The 17,021-nt window shown below is 41.7% G+C and overlaps 2 protein-coding genes across 3 annotated transcripts in view; both read right to left on the minus strand.

The window, feature by feature from the left end:
* The window catches only part of BCAR3 (BCAR3 adaptor protein, NSP family member), a 103,472-nt gene extending 99,219 nt beyond the window's left edge, over positions 1-4,253 (minus strand). The window contains exons 1-2 of one of the 2 annotated variants that reach the window (XM_050307326.1): positions 4,116-4,253; positions 1,408-3,134 (exon numbers count right to left, since the gene is read on the minus strand). In XM_050307326.1, coding sequence (XP_050163283.1) covers positions 1,408-3,134; positions 4,116-4,241 — 1,853 coding nt within the window. In that variant the 5' untranslated portion in view covers positions 4,242-4,253. Of the gene's footprint in view, positions 1-1,407; positions 3,640-4,115 lie in introns of those variants that run through there. The other variant, XM_050307328.1, reaches the window with a different exon arrangement.
* Positions 4,254-4,600: 347 nt separating this feature from the next.
* GCLM (glutamate-cysteine ligase modifier subunit) lies at positions 4,601-16,644 on the minus strand. Its single transcript, XM_050307067.1, has 7 exons — positions 16,439-16,644; positions 13,825-13,890; positions 12,052-12,136; positions 11,243-11,299; positions 9,783-9,985; positions 8,344-8,458; positions 4,601-6,696 (listed from the first exon to the last, which is right to left on the minus strand). The coding sequence occupies exons 1-7, from the start codon at positions 16,556-16,558 to the stop codon at positions 6,527-6,529; spliced, it is 816 nt and encodes a 271-aa protein (XP_050163024.1). The 5' UTR covers positions 16,559-16,644; the 3' UTR covers positions 4,601-6,526.
* Positions 16,645-17,021: the final 377 nt, after the last annotated feature.

Below are 17,021 nucleotides of genomic sequence, written 5' to 3' on the forward strand. Positions count from 1 at the left end.
TTACATGAAGTGAGATTTTATTACTGAAAAATATCTGTGAAATAATTTCCACAAATCTTTCATATTAACTGTAATGTTATATTAATATACTCTGTAAATTTGAATTCTTAAATTTGCTTAGCCTTGCCAGAAGAACTCATGACCAGCATCCTTCCAAACCATGAGAAGCTTGCTAGCTGAAGAAAAAAAACCCAACCACAAACCTACAAACTAGAATTCACTGTAGGAATGTTCAAGTCCTTGTCTGTATAACCATACTAGGAACAAAGTTATTAAACTTGGATAAGAAAGTGGTTAGATGGTTACATCCAGAGGGCAGTGGTCAATGGCCATAGCCCCTACGGATGTCAGTGACAACGGGTGTCCCTCAGGGGTCCGTACTGGGACCAGCATGATTTAATGTCTCATTAATGACATAGACAAAGGGATCGAGTGCACCCTCAGCAAATCTGCAGATTACACCAAGCTGAATGGTGTGCTTTACACACTTGAAGGATGGGATGCAATCCAGAGGGACTTGGACAAGCTCAGGAAGGTGGCCCCAGGAATCTCCTGAGGTTTAACAAGACCAAGTGCGAGGTGCTGCACCTGGGTCGGGCCAACTCCCAGTGCCAGTGAAGGCTGGGGGATGAAGAGAGCGCAGCCCTGCCGAGGGGGACTCGAGGGTGCTGGTGGATGAGAGGCTGGACATGAGCTGGCAGTGTGCACTCACAGCCCAGAAAGCCAACCCTGTCCTTAGAATCAAAAGAAGATTAAGACCTACTTATCCAACCTAAACAAGGGTATTACGCTTTAAACATATGAAGCATAAAAAGGGATTTTAGCAGCAGTTGGACCACAAGAGTCAGGAAGTACCACCCCACTGAAATTATTCTATGCTAGGCTGGTTTCCCTGAAGTGTGACCATCCACAGCACAGCAAGAACTGACACACAAAATTATATGCAACTGTTTATGATTAAAAAGCATGATCTAATTAGGCAATGTGTAAGGAATTTACTCGACTTTTTGTTACTTACATTCCAAGTAAAAAAACACAATAAAAAAACACCAAAGCCCACAATTAAGAAAACTATGACCTGAATACACAGTTGAGTCAGCCTGACCAGTTTAACCCAGTTTCACACTTTTGTTTTTTAAGCTGAACACATACAAGGCCTCCAGATGCCAAAAAATTTCAGAATTCTGCTCATGCTATATAAAAAACTGAAAAAAACTTGAAACCCTCACTTTATGGACCATATTTGTATTTTATAATATGTGCAACCCTATTTTCCACACCAAATTGACTTTTGTGAGAAGAATACTCCTTCATTTATTCTGCATCATTTTAGCACTTAATGTACATATCCTATGCGTATTCTTCAACAAAATGCATATTCTTTACTATTCCCAGAAAGATACTTACACGTCAATCTTATTTTTCAACAAATCATCCTCTTCATCTTTTTCATCTTCATCTACCAATTCTTCTTCATCCTCTTCCAAATCTGATTCTTCACCTTTTTCATTTCCTTTATGCTTACTTTCAGCATCGCTCTCTCGGTCCATCTCATCTAGATAATACTTTTGGCTGGAACTCATGCCAGGCTCAGTATCAATTACAAAAAGACCTTCAACATGCAGCGAACCCTTTTTTAAAGATTTGTTGAGGGAAGGAGTCCTCTCATCTGACTTCTTATAACACAGATTCTCATCAACGGTATCTATGTCTGCCACATCACTCTTTTCAGATTCATCACTTTCACCGTTGCTCAGAAACAATGCAACAGAATCATTACCACTGCTTGACCTTTCACTGCTGTGGAACACCTCATATTCTTTTGCTTGGTCTTCACCACTGTCAAGCACCCTGCTTTTATCGATGCCATCAGTTCTCTGAGCAACAGCTATGTCCTTTGGTAGGCTGCTCACTGCACTAGTTCGCTTACTCCTTGATTTATCAGAATGTGTGAAAGGGTGCTGTGCATCTGCCTCAGCATCTGGTCTTTTGCATTCTGAAACTTTTTTACTTTCATCTGGTGTTATTTGCTCTTGGGATTCTAGAAATTGTTTGGGACTCGTGCACTCAGTCAAAGAAATATCCATTGGTTCTAATTTCCCTTCCCTCTCAAGTATTTTATTGTGATCTTCCTGTATTTGGCCACAGGCTGCTTCTGAATGGTCTACCTCAAGAGACTCTGAGTTTTTTACTGGTTTTTTTGCAGGTGATTTAGTGTCAATTTGTTTCATTTTTGTAAGACTGCTGGGTGTCAAATCATTTAAAACATCTTTTTTTGCATCTGGGCTCTGGGTTGTATTAGCAGATTTGGAAGAACATTTGCTTTTAGGTGAAGTGGGTTCTTTATTACCCTCAATGACAGTGGAAGCATCTTGTGTGTCAGAGATAAGTTCTGCAGGTCTAGAATCAGAAATTATTAAGGGCTCAGATTTAACAGTGTCCTCAATTAAATTCTCATCTTCTGAAACAAATCCATCTTTTTCCTCACTCTGCTTAGTAGTTTTTGCTTGTGATTTCATTTGCATGCTTCTAGTAACTCGTTTGCTAGTGATGGATGGTTCCATATCAAAACTTAGGTAACATGATTCTGCATCAGAAGTATCTTCGCTCTGGGTTTCACAAACTCTATTTGGCTGTAATTTCTTTTTGCTTTGCCTGCTTCTAGTAGTTCTGGTAACATTAGGCATCTGGACACCAGAAACAGCAGAGGAACAAGATTCAGCTTCAGAGACATTATCTTCATCGAGAATCCTGCTTAACTTATTCATAAAAGGTGTACTGTCATGTCTCCTTTTGTCAGCAGAATCTGGCTGATGAGGAATTACAATTTGTCGCCTTCGTGTTACTCTTACAAACAAAGGTGTCTGGAGACCAGACACAGAAGAGCAGTTTGATTCTGTTTCTGACACATCCCCATCAACTTGGGGTTCTGCAACTGATTGTGCTGAGTGAACAGTTGTGTTCTCATTCCTAGTAACCTGCACCTCTAAGCTATCACTGACATCTGACTTTGTTTCTGCATGTTCCAAGTCTTCAAACTGAGATTCCTGAATCACCTCTGGCTTATGAACTGACTTAGTTCTTCTTTTAGTCATCCTCCTAGTAACAGGAGTACTAATTTCAGCAGATCCCACCTAGAAAAGGAGTAAAAAAAAAAGGTATACTATTGACACATGAAATAACCCTATAAAAAGGATGCTATAAAAATCACTAAGAATTCTTTTAAACAAATCTACTCATACTGACAACATATTACATGTCTCCGTGTAGTCTTATCCATGTGTAAGAAGTGTGTACAAACCATCCCTTGCTTATCCTGTCTTTTGGTCAAGGCAGGAGAAGAAACACACAAATATCTTCTGATTTTAAAAAGTCCTGGCAAGTTGCCATAGAAAGCAAATGCAGAAGAAATGTTCAGAAATATTCAATTATTTGCTCAACTATAAAACATTGAAGACTAACTACTGTCAGAATGTGCCCCAAAACGGTTTCCCCCACCAATTTTAGCAGCTTTAGGAACAAGCTGACCTCACAGCAACCGCAACACTAGATATAAATCTACTAAAAGCTATTGTAAGTAACACAGAGATGCTAAAATATCTGTAATGGAAAAGGAAAGAAATATACCTTTAACTCGCAGTGTTAAGTGGCTTAATGCCCTACGGCGGCCGCCCCCAACCCGCAGGGCGGGCTGCGGCACGGGCAGTGCGGGCGGGGGCACCGACACTGTCACCGTCACTGCAGCTGCCGCCGCTCCGGCCCCGCGGTACCGGGGGGGCTCTCCCGCCCGGCCCTGCCGGCCCCGGACCCCAGCCCGGCCCTGCCGGCCCCGCGGTACCGGGGGGGCTCCCCCGCCCGGCCCTGCCGGCCCCGCGGTACCGGGGGGGCTCTCCCGCCCGGCCCTGCCGGCCCCGCGGTACCGGGGGACCCCAGCCCGGCCCTGCCGGCCCCGCGGTACCGGGGGGGCTCTCCCGCCCGGCCCTGCCGGCCCCGCGGTACCGGGGGGGCTCTCCCGCCCGGCCCTGCCGGCCCCGCGGTACCGGGGGACCCCAGCCCGGCCAGGCCGCGCGGTGTGTGGCGATGTCGGCCCCGCGCCCGGCCCCGGCTGCGCTCACCTCCGCCGCCCCGGGGGGTTCACCATCGGGCCCGGGCTCCGAGGGGCTGCCGCTGCCGCCGCCCGGCCGGGCCCGCGCCCCCAGCTCCCGGCGCCGCGCCGCCGCCGCCCGCCTGGTGTTCACCATGTCCCCGCCACGCCGCGCCCGCCCCTTCCTCCTTCCTCCTTCCTCCTTCCTCCTCTCCTTCCTTCCGGGCCCCGCCGGCCCGGCCCCTCCGCTCCGCCCCGCCCCGCCGGGGGAACAGCGGGCTGCAGGAAACGCGGCCGGGAGGGGAGGCGGGTTCCGCTAAGGGGGAATCGCGGGATGTAAGGCACTTGAAGGAGTGCAAAAGACTATTTGTGGCAGCGTGAAATGCTCTTACTGAGATGAGAAGCACAAGCTAAGAAAAAGCCTACAAGAATTTAAAATTTAGTTAAGCTTTCAAAAGGTTTCTCGTGGAAGGAAATCCCATTTCTCTCACCTTCATGCAAAACAAACGAATGAGATGATGTGAAACCAATAGTGTAACGCTTTATCAGGTTACCTCTAGAAATATCATGTCTTAAAAGGTCCTTTTGTACAGCAAGCACACTGTTAACAGTTTACAGAAAGGAAATAAATCATGATCCCATTAGAGGAGCCTTTCTATTGTTTTAGAATAATTCTTGTTTGGTTTCAATTTATAAAACTGAGCACACACACAGAAGTTAACATGATACAGAATGTATCAGCTAAATAGAGACAGAACTTACAGGTAGTGGTTAATCATCAGCAGCACACAACTCATAGATGGTAGGGAAGTTTAATATTAAACTCATGTAGTTTTGAACTCTGACATACACTGGTCCAATGTTAAAAAAACCCACTACGTTTTGATTAGGAGAAAAAATTCAAACTTTTATTGATGCATTACTAGTTCCAATTCCCCATCTCTCTCATTTATCAAAAGAACTGAAGAAGCAAAGAAAATTTCCCCTTGTTTACCACCTACAAATAAGATATTTGAGGACTCGAAAGGTACCTTGAAAAACCTTAATCTTTTAACTTTGTGGAATGGACTATATGAGGCTGACACTCTAGACGCTACCTGCAGGCGTTCAGATTCCACTAGTTGTCTATATGACAGAATTTAAAAGATGTTGATGAAAATTCATTCCCTCACAGTCCAAGTCTCAAAATATGTACAACTAAATTAATGAGTACTGCCAGTATGAGGTCATGCCCCTGCCTGAAATCAAAATGAAATTTATTGTCTTAGACACTCTGTATCAGAGTTCTTGCTGCACTACAAGTTGAACTTTTGCTATCTATTGTGATTGAATGGCCAAGGGAAGGAAAAGGTCTTTTTGATAGAATGACTACCTTAAACCAAAAGCTTTGCCTTAGCTGCAGCAATCTCTCTGGGATTCGAAAGCCAGTGCACTAAGCTCCTACCAATCAGAAAGATACCGACCCTCAAGCTAACCCTTGCTTTGTCATTTCTGAACAGCACGCAAGCAACAAAGTTTCCTAGGCAACTGCAAAAATGTAATTAATTTTACACAATCCTATAATGAACAGCACCAACATTTACTGTCTATTCTACTTGGCCAATTGATTGTGTAGGTCACAAGTATCAAAAAAACAAGCCACAGTCGAGAAGGAGACAGGAACAATTCAGTTTTTGATTTACAGATTTCTTCATCACTTGTTTTCAAATCTCATTTTAAACATTCACAAATAATACATTTTCTATTTCAAACAGTAAAAATGCCATCACATTTGTGCGAACACTAAACAAAGCGTATTGAGGCACAAAGAAGCCAGAAGGAATTCAAGTAACAGTCAGAAAGTAATTTGGAAGAAGCATTTTTTTCTAAATCATAGAAATCTTTTACACTCTATTAAAAATAAACCAATTTTCCCCTCCCCATAAATTAAACAGCTGACTTGCATATATATACATACCAAGCAATGAGATACCAGCTTAATTTTTTGGGGTAGTTTTTCATAAAAGATGACAATTTTCTGTAAAAAACTAGTCCTTGAATGCTTGAAATCTATGCACCTATCAGATAAGTATTATTTAGGAGAAATTTGTTTTTTAAAAAACCAAAAATATACATTTCTCTATACTACCTAATGGCAGCTAAAATATAATGATAATTTTTACAGTGAACTGGTCATAGAAAGAAAAATATTTTAAACTGTTACTCTATGGATAGCTTCAAATAAAAAAAATTTTCATAATTTAAATGAACTGGTCAATAGGTTAAGAAAGAAAAAGAGTGTTAGAACACTACAGACACTCCTGCTGACATCACACAGAATAATTACAACTTTTGGTATTTTGTTATAAATGCTGTAAAAGTGTTTCTATGAAAAATGCAATGTTCCCCCATCCCAAAGAAATTTAAACAGTTAGCCATTAAAAAAAAAAAGAAAAAAGGGTTTTAAGATGCATTTCTTTTAGCTTGCATGATATAGCCTTTGGACTTGATAATTCCTCTGCTTTTAACAATGACTGAATACCGCAGAAGCCATAAAGGAATCCACTCGCTTGCTTTCACGTTCTGGATGCTTTCCTGAAGAACTTCTTGGAAACTTGCTTCACAAAGTAATTCTGAAGTTAAAAAGGGACATTTGTGCTTAAAATAATGTCATGTAAACAGCTGCAAAAAGCAACACTTACTTAAGAGAAGCCTTTTCCTACAGTCAAAGATCCTAAGTAATGCCACATACTCCACAGATCCATTCTTCCAGAATGCATGTAGGAGAAAAGCAGCTGAATATTACAGAGCAAATCTTCAGGACACTTTTTTGGCAACTGTGAGTGTTTCCCACAAAACCAATTAACTGAAATTTCAACCATATCAAATGGAGTTGATGAGTAGAGCCATTAGCAGGAGAAGAGGAAAATTAAATTTGAGAAGCTAGATAGACAAACTAGAGGTGAATTAAGAATAAGGCTGAAATCAGCAAAGTACTGAGCATTCACAGGTACCTCTGCAGTCACTAGAAGCTCAACATTTATAGCATCTCCCATAACTTGGTTTAAATGCCAGAAAGCAGGAAAGGAAGGCAAGTACAAATCCTCCTTATTTCCTCCAAAAAGTTAGTCAAGAGAACGATCTCGTTGATGAGGGGTGCTCCCAAAAGATAGTCTCAATACTCTCAGGTGGCCATTACAGAAAAGTTAAGCTTAGCAAATAACATATAAAGGAATCACTGCTTGTGCTGTTTTCTATGAAATCCTCTTCTCCTTCATTTCATGACTTACAATAGAGAGTACTCATTAAATTGCAAGTTGCATTTTGGACTTCACAGGACATGGACATTGTCAGATTGAATGGCAATTCATCTCGCATGCTGTCAGAGCAGTGAAAAATCATGCCCAGGCACTGATGAAGTCCATTAGTTGTAAGAGTGGTACTGTGAAGCACATACTTCAGAAGTAGCACTTCATATAGTTTTTTCTTTGGGGCCAAATGGAAAGGAAGGAGAAGGAAGGAAAAGTAAGATCACCATGAACAGTTGGTCATAACGAAGAATGTAGGGAAGGAATTAACTAAGTATTGTTTAAGACTTCTCATGCTCCAGCAAGATATTTAAGGTGTCCTTATAGTGAAGAAGATTAGATGATGTTTGAAAAAAACTAATATAATAACCCAGAGAGCTAGAAACGCAGTTCTGCAGCCCAAAGGAAAGCCTTCTTCAATCATTTAGCAAACAAATTACTACATAAAACAAGTGAAGAATTTAAAACATTTTTTGTAATAATGTTATTTTAAGAAGTTTTACTTTGAAAGAATCATACTAAAAGCATAGAAATTTTACAGATCTTATAGTATTACCAAACTACTCAGAAATCAACTGACCATTAACATTTCTATGTAATCTATTTCACAGACAAGTCTTGGGCAAGTAGACTTTTGTCATTTATTGCCTTCAGCAAAAGAACTGTCCTTTCATTCTATGTTTTATGGAAATATGCAATTTCTTTAACATATGTATTACAAATTTCTTGGTAGGTTGTTCTTCTATTTACTCTATTTTCTCTAATTATAACTATTTCAAGAAACTATCTGAAGCTCCCCTCTCTTCCTTGAAGCAACAGCAAGAACTTAGTAGAAATATTTTATGAAGGAGAAACTTCTAGAATCTTTGGCTCAGGATTCAAATGTAACAAACTTTTAAAAGATTATTTCCAATTTTGTATTGAATAAATGCATTTAGAAGGCTTCTATTACCTTAGCTGGCAAAGTCTTACCTTTTGGGTCATTGTGAGTTAACAGCTGGATGTCACGCTCTTTTGCAAATGCTGTGAGATCAGGTGGCATCACACAACAGGAAGCCAGGTTCACCTGATTGCTGCTTGGTTTCACCTGAAAGTAACACAATACTTTTATAAGAAAAATATACTAATGGACTTACTTTAGTTGTTTCCTCCATGCCCTCTATTACAACAGAAATTTTGTTTTGAACAATTTGCCTTTGACCACTGTTTTGAAGTCTGAGCAAGGCTAATTAATTCTGCATGACTAATGAATGTAGGCAACTCTGCAATTCCCTGCAGCACTGAGCCCAAAACAAGAGTAGGATCTAACTTCAGGTGCTGCCATAGCAAGATGAGTGCTAACCCACTCTGGCTTCCTGTCTTTTTTTCCCCCTCTCATGTAAAGTTATGTGAGCATGGGCACACAGCAGTACCATCCTCCATCACTCAGCTGTTAAGAGGCAATTTGAGTGCTTCCCTCATCTCTGAGGGTCCCGGCACAAGAAGGACATGGCCCTGGTGTAGCAAGTCTACAGAAGGGTCACAAAGATGATCAGAGGGCTCAATCACCTCTCCTATGCAGACAGCTGAGAGTTGGGGTTGTTCAGCCTGGAGAAGAGCTCCTTCCAGTACCTAAAGGGGCTACAAGAGAGCTGGAGAGGGACTTTTTACAAGAGCATGTGGTGATAGGGCAAGGGGGAATGGCTCTAAACTGTCAAGGCAGGTTTAGTTTAGATACTAGGAAGAAATTTTTTACTGTGAGGGTGGTGAAGCACTGGAACAAGTTACCCAGAAAAGTGGTGGCTGTCCCATCCCTGGAAGTGTTCAAGGCCAGGTCAGATGGGGCTTTGAGCAACCTGGTCTAGTAGAAGATGTCCCTGACCATAAAAGGGGGTTTGGAACTAAATGATCTTTCAACCCATTCTATGAATTAGTCTCATTGACAACATAATACCATGCTACTCCCCTCAGAGTCTGTCTTCCTCTTTACATTTAAGCTTACCATTCAAACAGCATTTTTCCTGGGGGAAATTCCTCTATTATTAACACAGCTTTAAGTGAAAAGAGCTATGTTTTCAGAGTCACTGGAATAAATCTGAAGGTTTAGGTGTACTGTTTATACTCCTCTCTAAATATGAAAGCATTCAAAACTCAAACTTCAGTACTTCAAAGAACCTGCTACTGAACAGACCTGTGGTTTCCAGCTCTTGGTGGTCAGTACATAAGAACACTGAATAAGCAACAGTCACACTTTGAGCCTCCCCCACTTCGAACAACATTGTGACCATCCATAAAATGCTGATGATTACAGGGCTAATTAATAGTTTGTATATAAACCCATTTATAACAAATGTTTATAACAGTGTGTCAGCCAATAAAACAAGCAGTTACTCTGTCCTAAGAAATGCTGTGAGTTGGAAGCTTGTTCTCACCTGTGCCCACAGATACAGCTGCTCTAACAGTGTTTTATCCAGGTCAGAGGTACCTATGGCAACAATCTTTTTGTTTCGAACTAGATTTTCAAGTTCTTGCCAATAAGGTTGCAAATATGCCAAGGAGAGGTTAGTTCCATCTTCAATGGGAGGTGGGGCAATAATGACCGAGTCTAACTGAGCAACTCCAAGGGCAGAACACGCTGAGGAAAAAGAACAAAGACACTGCAAAATCTTTTGTGAGACACAAACATAAACACCATGACTCTTCAAATTCAGCAAAACCCACACTTCCTGCTTTGCTCCACCAGCCTCTCATTCACCATTTGAAACTGCAAATGTATCAGCAGTCAAGAACAGTAGCACAACCCTCTTAGCAAAGAATCAAACATGGAGCTAAAGACCGGGTTCCAGCTGTAGGTCTTGCGAAGGAAAGAAAAAAAGCAAACAGCAAAACCAACAGAAAATGAACAAAAGCATGAAGCTTTTTTCTCCTTTTCAATGTTAAAACTATATTTTCCTCTGAAGACAGTGGTGACATAAAATTGTCTCTTCTTCCACTTTCAATTTCTTCTAAAATTTGTAACTTTCACTCTGAAATATAACTCAAGGACAGGGCATGGGCTAGCAAAACTACTTAATATATGTGAGGAGTTAGACTAAAAGCACACCAAATATGGAGATTTAAGGTAACAGAGAGAAGTGGAAGTCTTTGAGCATCACTGAGCTGGAAGAAAGATGCACATCATGAGGTCTCTTCAGCACAGCAAAAGGAACAGAACAAAGCTAAATAAATTATTTTCTTCTAGAGAAGGACTCTATTAATACATGTTCAACAAATGGTACTACAGCTTACAATAAAGAGGCTGTTAACTGGGGTATCAATAGAAAAGACTGATACCCAACCCTTTCTTTTTTGGTCACTCCTTATGCCCAACAATTTTCTGAAGCAGTGAAGTTCTGTGCTGCTCACAATTACTGCTATGTTAGGCCAACAAACTTTATGTATCAGTACAGACATTATATGGTATTTTCAATAAAACTTAATATTTCATCAGCTACTTGCAGCATTATGTGGTTTCCTAAATAATCTCTGAAATACTGCACAGTTAGTAGTAAAGTTTATCATGTTAAAAATAACTGGCAACTAACAAGAACTACTGTATCACTGTTATTAAAACATCACATACTATTCACTTTTTAACAAGTTTTGTGGGAAAGGAAGGAAGGAATCACATTTGAGGTTGTGGACCTAAGATCACAGTGATCCACACGTAGTAAGTTTACTGACTGAACTAATGTGCAAAGAGATTTGATGACGTAAGTGTCTCTTAATAGGAAAACAAGATATACTTGTCACAGTGACTAAATACACCTCTTAGAAATAAAATTAGAACCTATTCCATCAAAGTTCTAGAGTAAAAAAGAAATCCTACCACAATTCTGAGTTTCACACTTACCCAGGTCAACTGCATCTCTGATTGATGGAGAGTTTGATCCAACGATGAAAAGCTTTGCTATTTTCAAAGAAACTGGAATCAATAACTGAACAAGCCAGGTATTATTAATATATAGCCATTTACTTTTGCCATATACACTATTAATGAGTTCTTGGGTAAAAGGTTTTTAGAATATACACCAATTACTTAAAAAATTGGAAAAACCCCAGCTTTCTGAAAGGTGACTGCCCAATAAAGACACTGTTCTCTTAACTTTCAATGTTGCCGTGCAGTCTCAGAACAAGAAATCATCCAGTTAGACGATCTAATAAGCTGTAAAGCATCAGGACACTAAGCAGTAACTGTAATAACCTGTATAAAAACCCCAAATGTAATAGTACAAACAGACTTCTTCACAACTTACTGAGACTCAAAATGTACTAGTGTTAGTTTGGACTGCCTCCTTCAAGTTCATCATATTCAACCTGGAAAAATTATGCAAATGAATGTGCTTCCAATGCTATTTCTTAATTCCAGTATTATCTGTAATATTTTGCTTCAAAAAAGTCAAAGACTGACAAAATACATTTAAAATATCTTGAGGTGATGCAAGTTAAAATAGAAAAATGCCAAGGTGCTTTAAAACCTGCAATATTAATTCAAGTCTTTCTTAGCCAATGCCTAGGTGACCCAAAGCACATCGGTATGCACTGGTGTCATCTGACTTTGCAATTACAAAACACAGAAGAAAATACACATATATGAATTATCCTATTAATGACTGCATATGAAACCTTTTTATGCCACTGGATTTTTGACTATATTCTTACCTGATACTTTCAGCTCATCCCTTTCTTCAGGATTTATTTTTTCTATAGCTTGAGCTACAGTACATTCCAGAACCTCCGGTGTTTCCTGTAGTAAGTACATGAGACTTAGGAGAAACTCATCAAGAGGAGACAGTAAGCTCCTGAAGAATGTTTTTAAGAATTATAAAAAAAAAAAAAAAAAGAAGGCACCTTACAGCAGTTAGACAGAAAAAGAGTAGAAAAATGCAATGACAGAAAGTAACCCAAGGCTTCTTGATCTCTGAGGGGAAGTCAGAAAAATGAAGATATATGAAAGGCCCTATATGCCCCAAATCCCCCAATATAAAAAATTATCAATTACAGGTAAGAATTATTGGAATAAGTTTTAGTAGTTCTAGTAGCTCTGATTTTTATTATGTGAAAAGACCGCTGTGCTAATTCAAACTACCTTGTTTTAAAAAAGCCTCATGACCAGCTGAAAAAAAACCCACGAGAATTAGGAGATTTGAGTGTTGGATGGGAACATCTTTGCATTAAGAGTATTTTGTAATTTCACTGAAGCCTGTGAAAATGCTGTAAAACACAGATTTAAGAGAGTAATTTTGAAACTAAAAATGAGGAAAGTTTCAGACTTTTCACCCTCTGACCTCATTTCATGTCAGCTGGCACAAGGTAACTTTTTAAAGTCTTTATCTACATGAGCCTTTGTATAATATGGGTGCACACACAACCAAATAACTTTTGCCCTAGACAAAAATTCTTTGGCAATTTTTGCTGCCCAACCAAAAGATTCTCAAGTAAGCCTTTGAGTTATTCAATACAGCCAGTATTTTAAACAAAAGTTAGCTTTTTTTAAAAAAAATTGTTGGATATCAGTATAACTCAAGACAGAATTAGGAATTATGGAGTTAACATGTTTTGCCAGTAAAACCTAGTTTACATTAAACAGTTTACTTTAATGGATCACTACATCTTACAGAGACAAGTGTTTATGTTTTCTTCTTGAACAATCATTAGTTCTTCCACAAATCATTCAGCAATAACTGCCTCATACCCTCCAGTCTGGAATGCAGCAACGTGCAGCTGATGCCATCATTACAGAACTGGTTACAAAACCCAAAGAAACAATCAAGAAAGTTTTTTTAGCTTTGTTTTTGTTGGTGGTGGTTTGGGTGCCTTTCTTTTCCTGAAACATGCTAACATTTCACAGAGCAAGTAATGTATTTAGTGGGAACCTATTATTGTTTTACTGAATTTCAGAAGCAGAAGTGGAAGAGAAGCAGGCAAATACACCAAGATCTTAATGCCAGATGCCCATGTCTGTGGCTTTAAGACTTGTGTGGAAGTCTTTAGCTCTCAAGGGAAAATTGCCAACTCTGCATCTTCAGAAGTATTTCTGAAACAACAGGTACTACACTTCAGAGATCCCCTCCAAAGGGGATGGTCTTCAGTTCTCTATGATCTCCACAGTTTAGAGAATTCTCCACTGAGTTTTAGTAAGCATGCTAGCAAACTTCCATGGTACATAGATTTGGTTTTCATAATCATCCTAAGAAACAGGCTTATCTGCCATCAACAGGATTCTTTCTTTACTTTGATATTTCTTAACCTCTCCAAATTTACTAAACATTAAGAAAAAGAAAGGAAGTTAAGAAATATTCCTTTAAGGTATCTGGAGCTGCATATATTTTTACAGAAACTGAATAGATTGATTTATATTTCAGAAGTGCAACCAAGTACTCATTTCTCTGATTTCATGTGTAACATGGATAACATGCATAACATCTCTCCTACCTGATTTAGGTCTTGTCCAATCTTTGAGCTCCATTCAGTCAGTGTTTTCTGGATGCAGTCTCGCACCTGCAAAACATTTTTTTGAAGTGTATGTTAGATCTGCACAGAAATACAAGGGTAGGACAGACTGAGGAGGTGAACTAATAACACCATTCTACAGAAGATTCTTCCTTTGTATCTTCTGAAACTTGTTCAAACTAGCTAACTTTCATATTTTCCTCTCCTCTTTCACAGAGTTTTAGCAGCCATACAAGTACTGAACTTTATTTATTTCTCAGACCAATGCCATATTTAAAGAAAGAATAATGCTAAGCCAGCAACAACTAGGGTGTTGGGTGGTTTGGGGTTTTTTTAGTGTGGATATTTTTTAAGTTACAAAGTAGTCAGATAAGAGCATATGTGCTATAACATTGTAGAAATGAGGCTTTAAAATCAATTACTAAATACTCACTATATTAATTACTTCCCTTTTCAAGATGCATACAACTCTTCTCATTTACTGCCTACCTAGACCAAACTACTAGGGCTTTTAAGTCCTTCATTACTGTAGGGGAAATCTTCAGATCCTACCCCACATTTGCATTTTTCCTGTGACAATAGATCAAAATAAACTCGACTAAGATTCTGATCACACATTTTCTTGAACATAGCAAGACATAACTATTGAGTCCAAATCAGCTGATTAAATGCATTCTGCACCAGTGTGGCAGCTGTACCAATGATGCAGCTTCCCTCTGATCCATCCTGGGAGTTAAGCACAGGTACTGCCCCACTGCCCTCTGCCACAGGTAGGAGCACTTCCACGAGCTGCTGCTTTACTTCACTTTCAGCAGTACATTTTATAACTATGTGCATACTTACTCTGTGTACCACTAAACAGCAATCTCCTATGACACCAACCATTAATTCAGAGAGCTCATACACCATGTGCAAACTAGAAGTCAACACCCTCCCATATCACAAAGACACAATACAGCAATGATACTTTGTGAGCACATTCTATACATTCTTTCCCAGTCATTTAAAATTGCATTAAAAAAAAAAAAAGTCAAGAGGCCAGAACTGACCCAGTAAATAGCTAAGCATAACAACTCTTTAATAAAATAACTCTTTATCCTATTTTGATGCAATTAATAATGTCATCTTCTCCTTTCTGAAGGTGAGACAGTGCTAAATACATATACTCTATATGTTGCTGCTTTGCAACTGCCACAGTTCATATTTGTACTGCAATTATGCACAAGCCTCTGACTCCAAAGCACTCCCCTGCCCTCGGGCCATGTGTATTTGACTGCTTTAACCAGCTTTTCCAAACATAGCTGCATCCCAAACTCCTAACACTGGGTTCATAGTTTGCAAAATTTTAGCTTACCTTCTGCCGCTGAGAACTATACATACACTAACTACACCAAATAGAAGACTTAAAAGCTAATTTATTTTTGATAATACCAATATTTGCTTTTGGAAATCCAACAACCCTGGAAAGCAGCCAGATTTCTCTGTAAACAAATGGATTTAAATACTCTTAACTAACGAGTTATGCACACTGGCCACTCTTTATTTAAGAGCCCTCCAGAAACTACTCACACAAGGGTGCCCGTAAGGGTACAGCTATGTCTTTGCGACAGAATCTGGCCCTCTTTCACAAAGGTCACAGATTCTTTAATAAGCAACCAGGCCAAATAAAAAAGTTATTATCACATGACAGTTAAACAAGAGCATGATGAATTCTTCCTTCTTGTTACATCATCCTCCCAGACACCTTTCTTACCATTTGTGCATGACTAATATGCACTCAACCAGCTTCCAGGTGATCAACAGTGTTACTACATAGCCAAACCCATAGGTTTTCTAAGTATTAAGTGACTATTCTGAGATTACTGTGTCATGATGAGACAGCAAATACAGTGGTTCTAAAGTTCATGGCTGTAGGATCTCCAGATATATTATGAGAACTGTTCTAAGTGTTGACATATACTGCTAAAGGTAATACTTTTAAAGGGGTGATTAAAAAGTTCTTTTCAACTTTTTAACAAAGAACGACAGCTATACTCTTTAAAGAGGACAGCGATGACTACTTTTCCCAAGACCTGTCACTACCAAGAAATTAAGTTAATTTCAGGTTAGAAAAAAGAATTTTCATCACCTGTCATGCAAGCTCATAGCTATTCATATTTTTACGTTGCTAAAGAAGTATCAGGGATCTCCTTTGCCATCACGGGCAGCACTTAAACTTGCAAGGGTTTTAACCCTTCCTTCCCGAGCCCGAGGCCCGGGCTGGCTCCTTCCCAGGGCAAAGTGCTTCCGGGGGCACGGGGGCCGCCGTCCCCACCGGGCAGAGGCACCAGGCACACGAAACGAACATCCCCCAGCTTTGCCTTTCCCATCTCCCGCCGGCGGCGGGCGCGGAGCGAGGGCGGCCAAAGCCTTTCCCCGCGGTGACGGGCACCGGGCCAGCCCCTGCCCTGCCGGGACAACAATCCCGCTCGGACAGCGGGCAGCGGCGCCCGGCTCTCCTGGGCTGCCGCTCCGCCCGCGGCGCGGCCCGGCCCCCCCCGCCCCAGGGCGAGCCCCCGCCGCGGCGTCCCGGGGGAAGCCGCGTCCCGGCGCTCACCTCCTCTCCGGGGGTGGAGGGACACTTCTTGCGCAGGCAGCCCCAGTTGAGCAGGTTGCCGGTCTGCAGGGTGAGCCTGCCGGCGCGCTCCAGCAGCGCTCGGGCGCCCTCCGTACCCATGGGGGTCCTGGCGCGGCGGCGGCGGCCGCCGGGCTCTTGGCGACAGCTGCGGCCCCGGGCAGCGCCGGCCGTGACTCAGCGCGGTGCGGGGCGGGGGCTGCGGGACAATGCGCGGCGGGCGGGCCCGGCGGGAGCGGCGCGGGAGCGGCACCGCCTCGCGCTCCCTCACGGCGCGGGGGCCGCGCCCCGCAGCGCCCCCTGCGGGCGGACGGGGCGCAGCGCGCGGGCAGGGCGGGGCCTCTCGGGGGCGGGGCCGCGCTCCCGGTTCCGCCGCGCTCCGGGCGGTCCCGGCGGCTGCGGGGCCGGGCATTGTGTCGATCCCGGCCCGGTGGTTCGGTCCGGGGTCCGGCCCCGGTGGGGTAGCGGCCGCGGCACTCGGACCCGGGGTCGCGCCCAGAGGAGTACCGGAGACGCACGTGGCGCTGCCCGGCGGTAGCGGCCGAGGATTCGATAACGCCCCCCG

This window comes from Myiozetetes cayanensis, unplaced genomic scaffold (assembly GCF_022539395.1).
Source record: "Myiozetetes cayanensis isolate MyiCay16 unplaced genomic scaffold, myiCay2020 scf12, whole genome shotgun sequence".
Taxonomy (NCBI): Eukaryota; Metazoa; Chordata; class Aves; order Passeriformes; family Tyrannidae; genus Myiozetetes; species Myiozetetes cayanensis.

Excerpts from the sequence above, each read along its gene's own strand:
- GCLM (XM_050307067.1), bottom strand. The coding sequence starts at position 16,558 with ATGGGTACGGAGGGCGCCCGAGCGCTGCTGGAGCGCGCCGGCAGGCTC. Across the intron at positions 13,891-16,438 it reads CCTCCACCCCCGGAGAGGAG|GTGCGAGACTGCATCCAGAA; the intron begins GTGAGCGCCGGG and ends AATGTTTTGCAG. Across the intron at positions 11,300-12,051 it reads GGATGAGCTGAAAGTATCAG|CAAAGCTTTTCATCGTTGGA; the intron begins GTAAGAATATAG and ends CTTTGAAAATAG.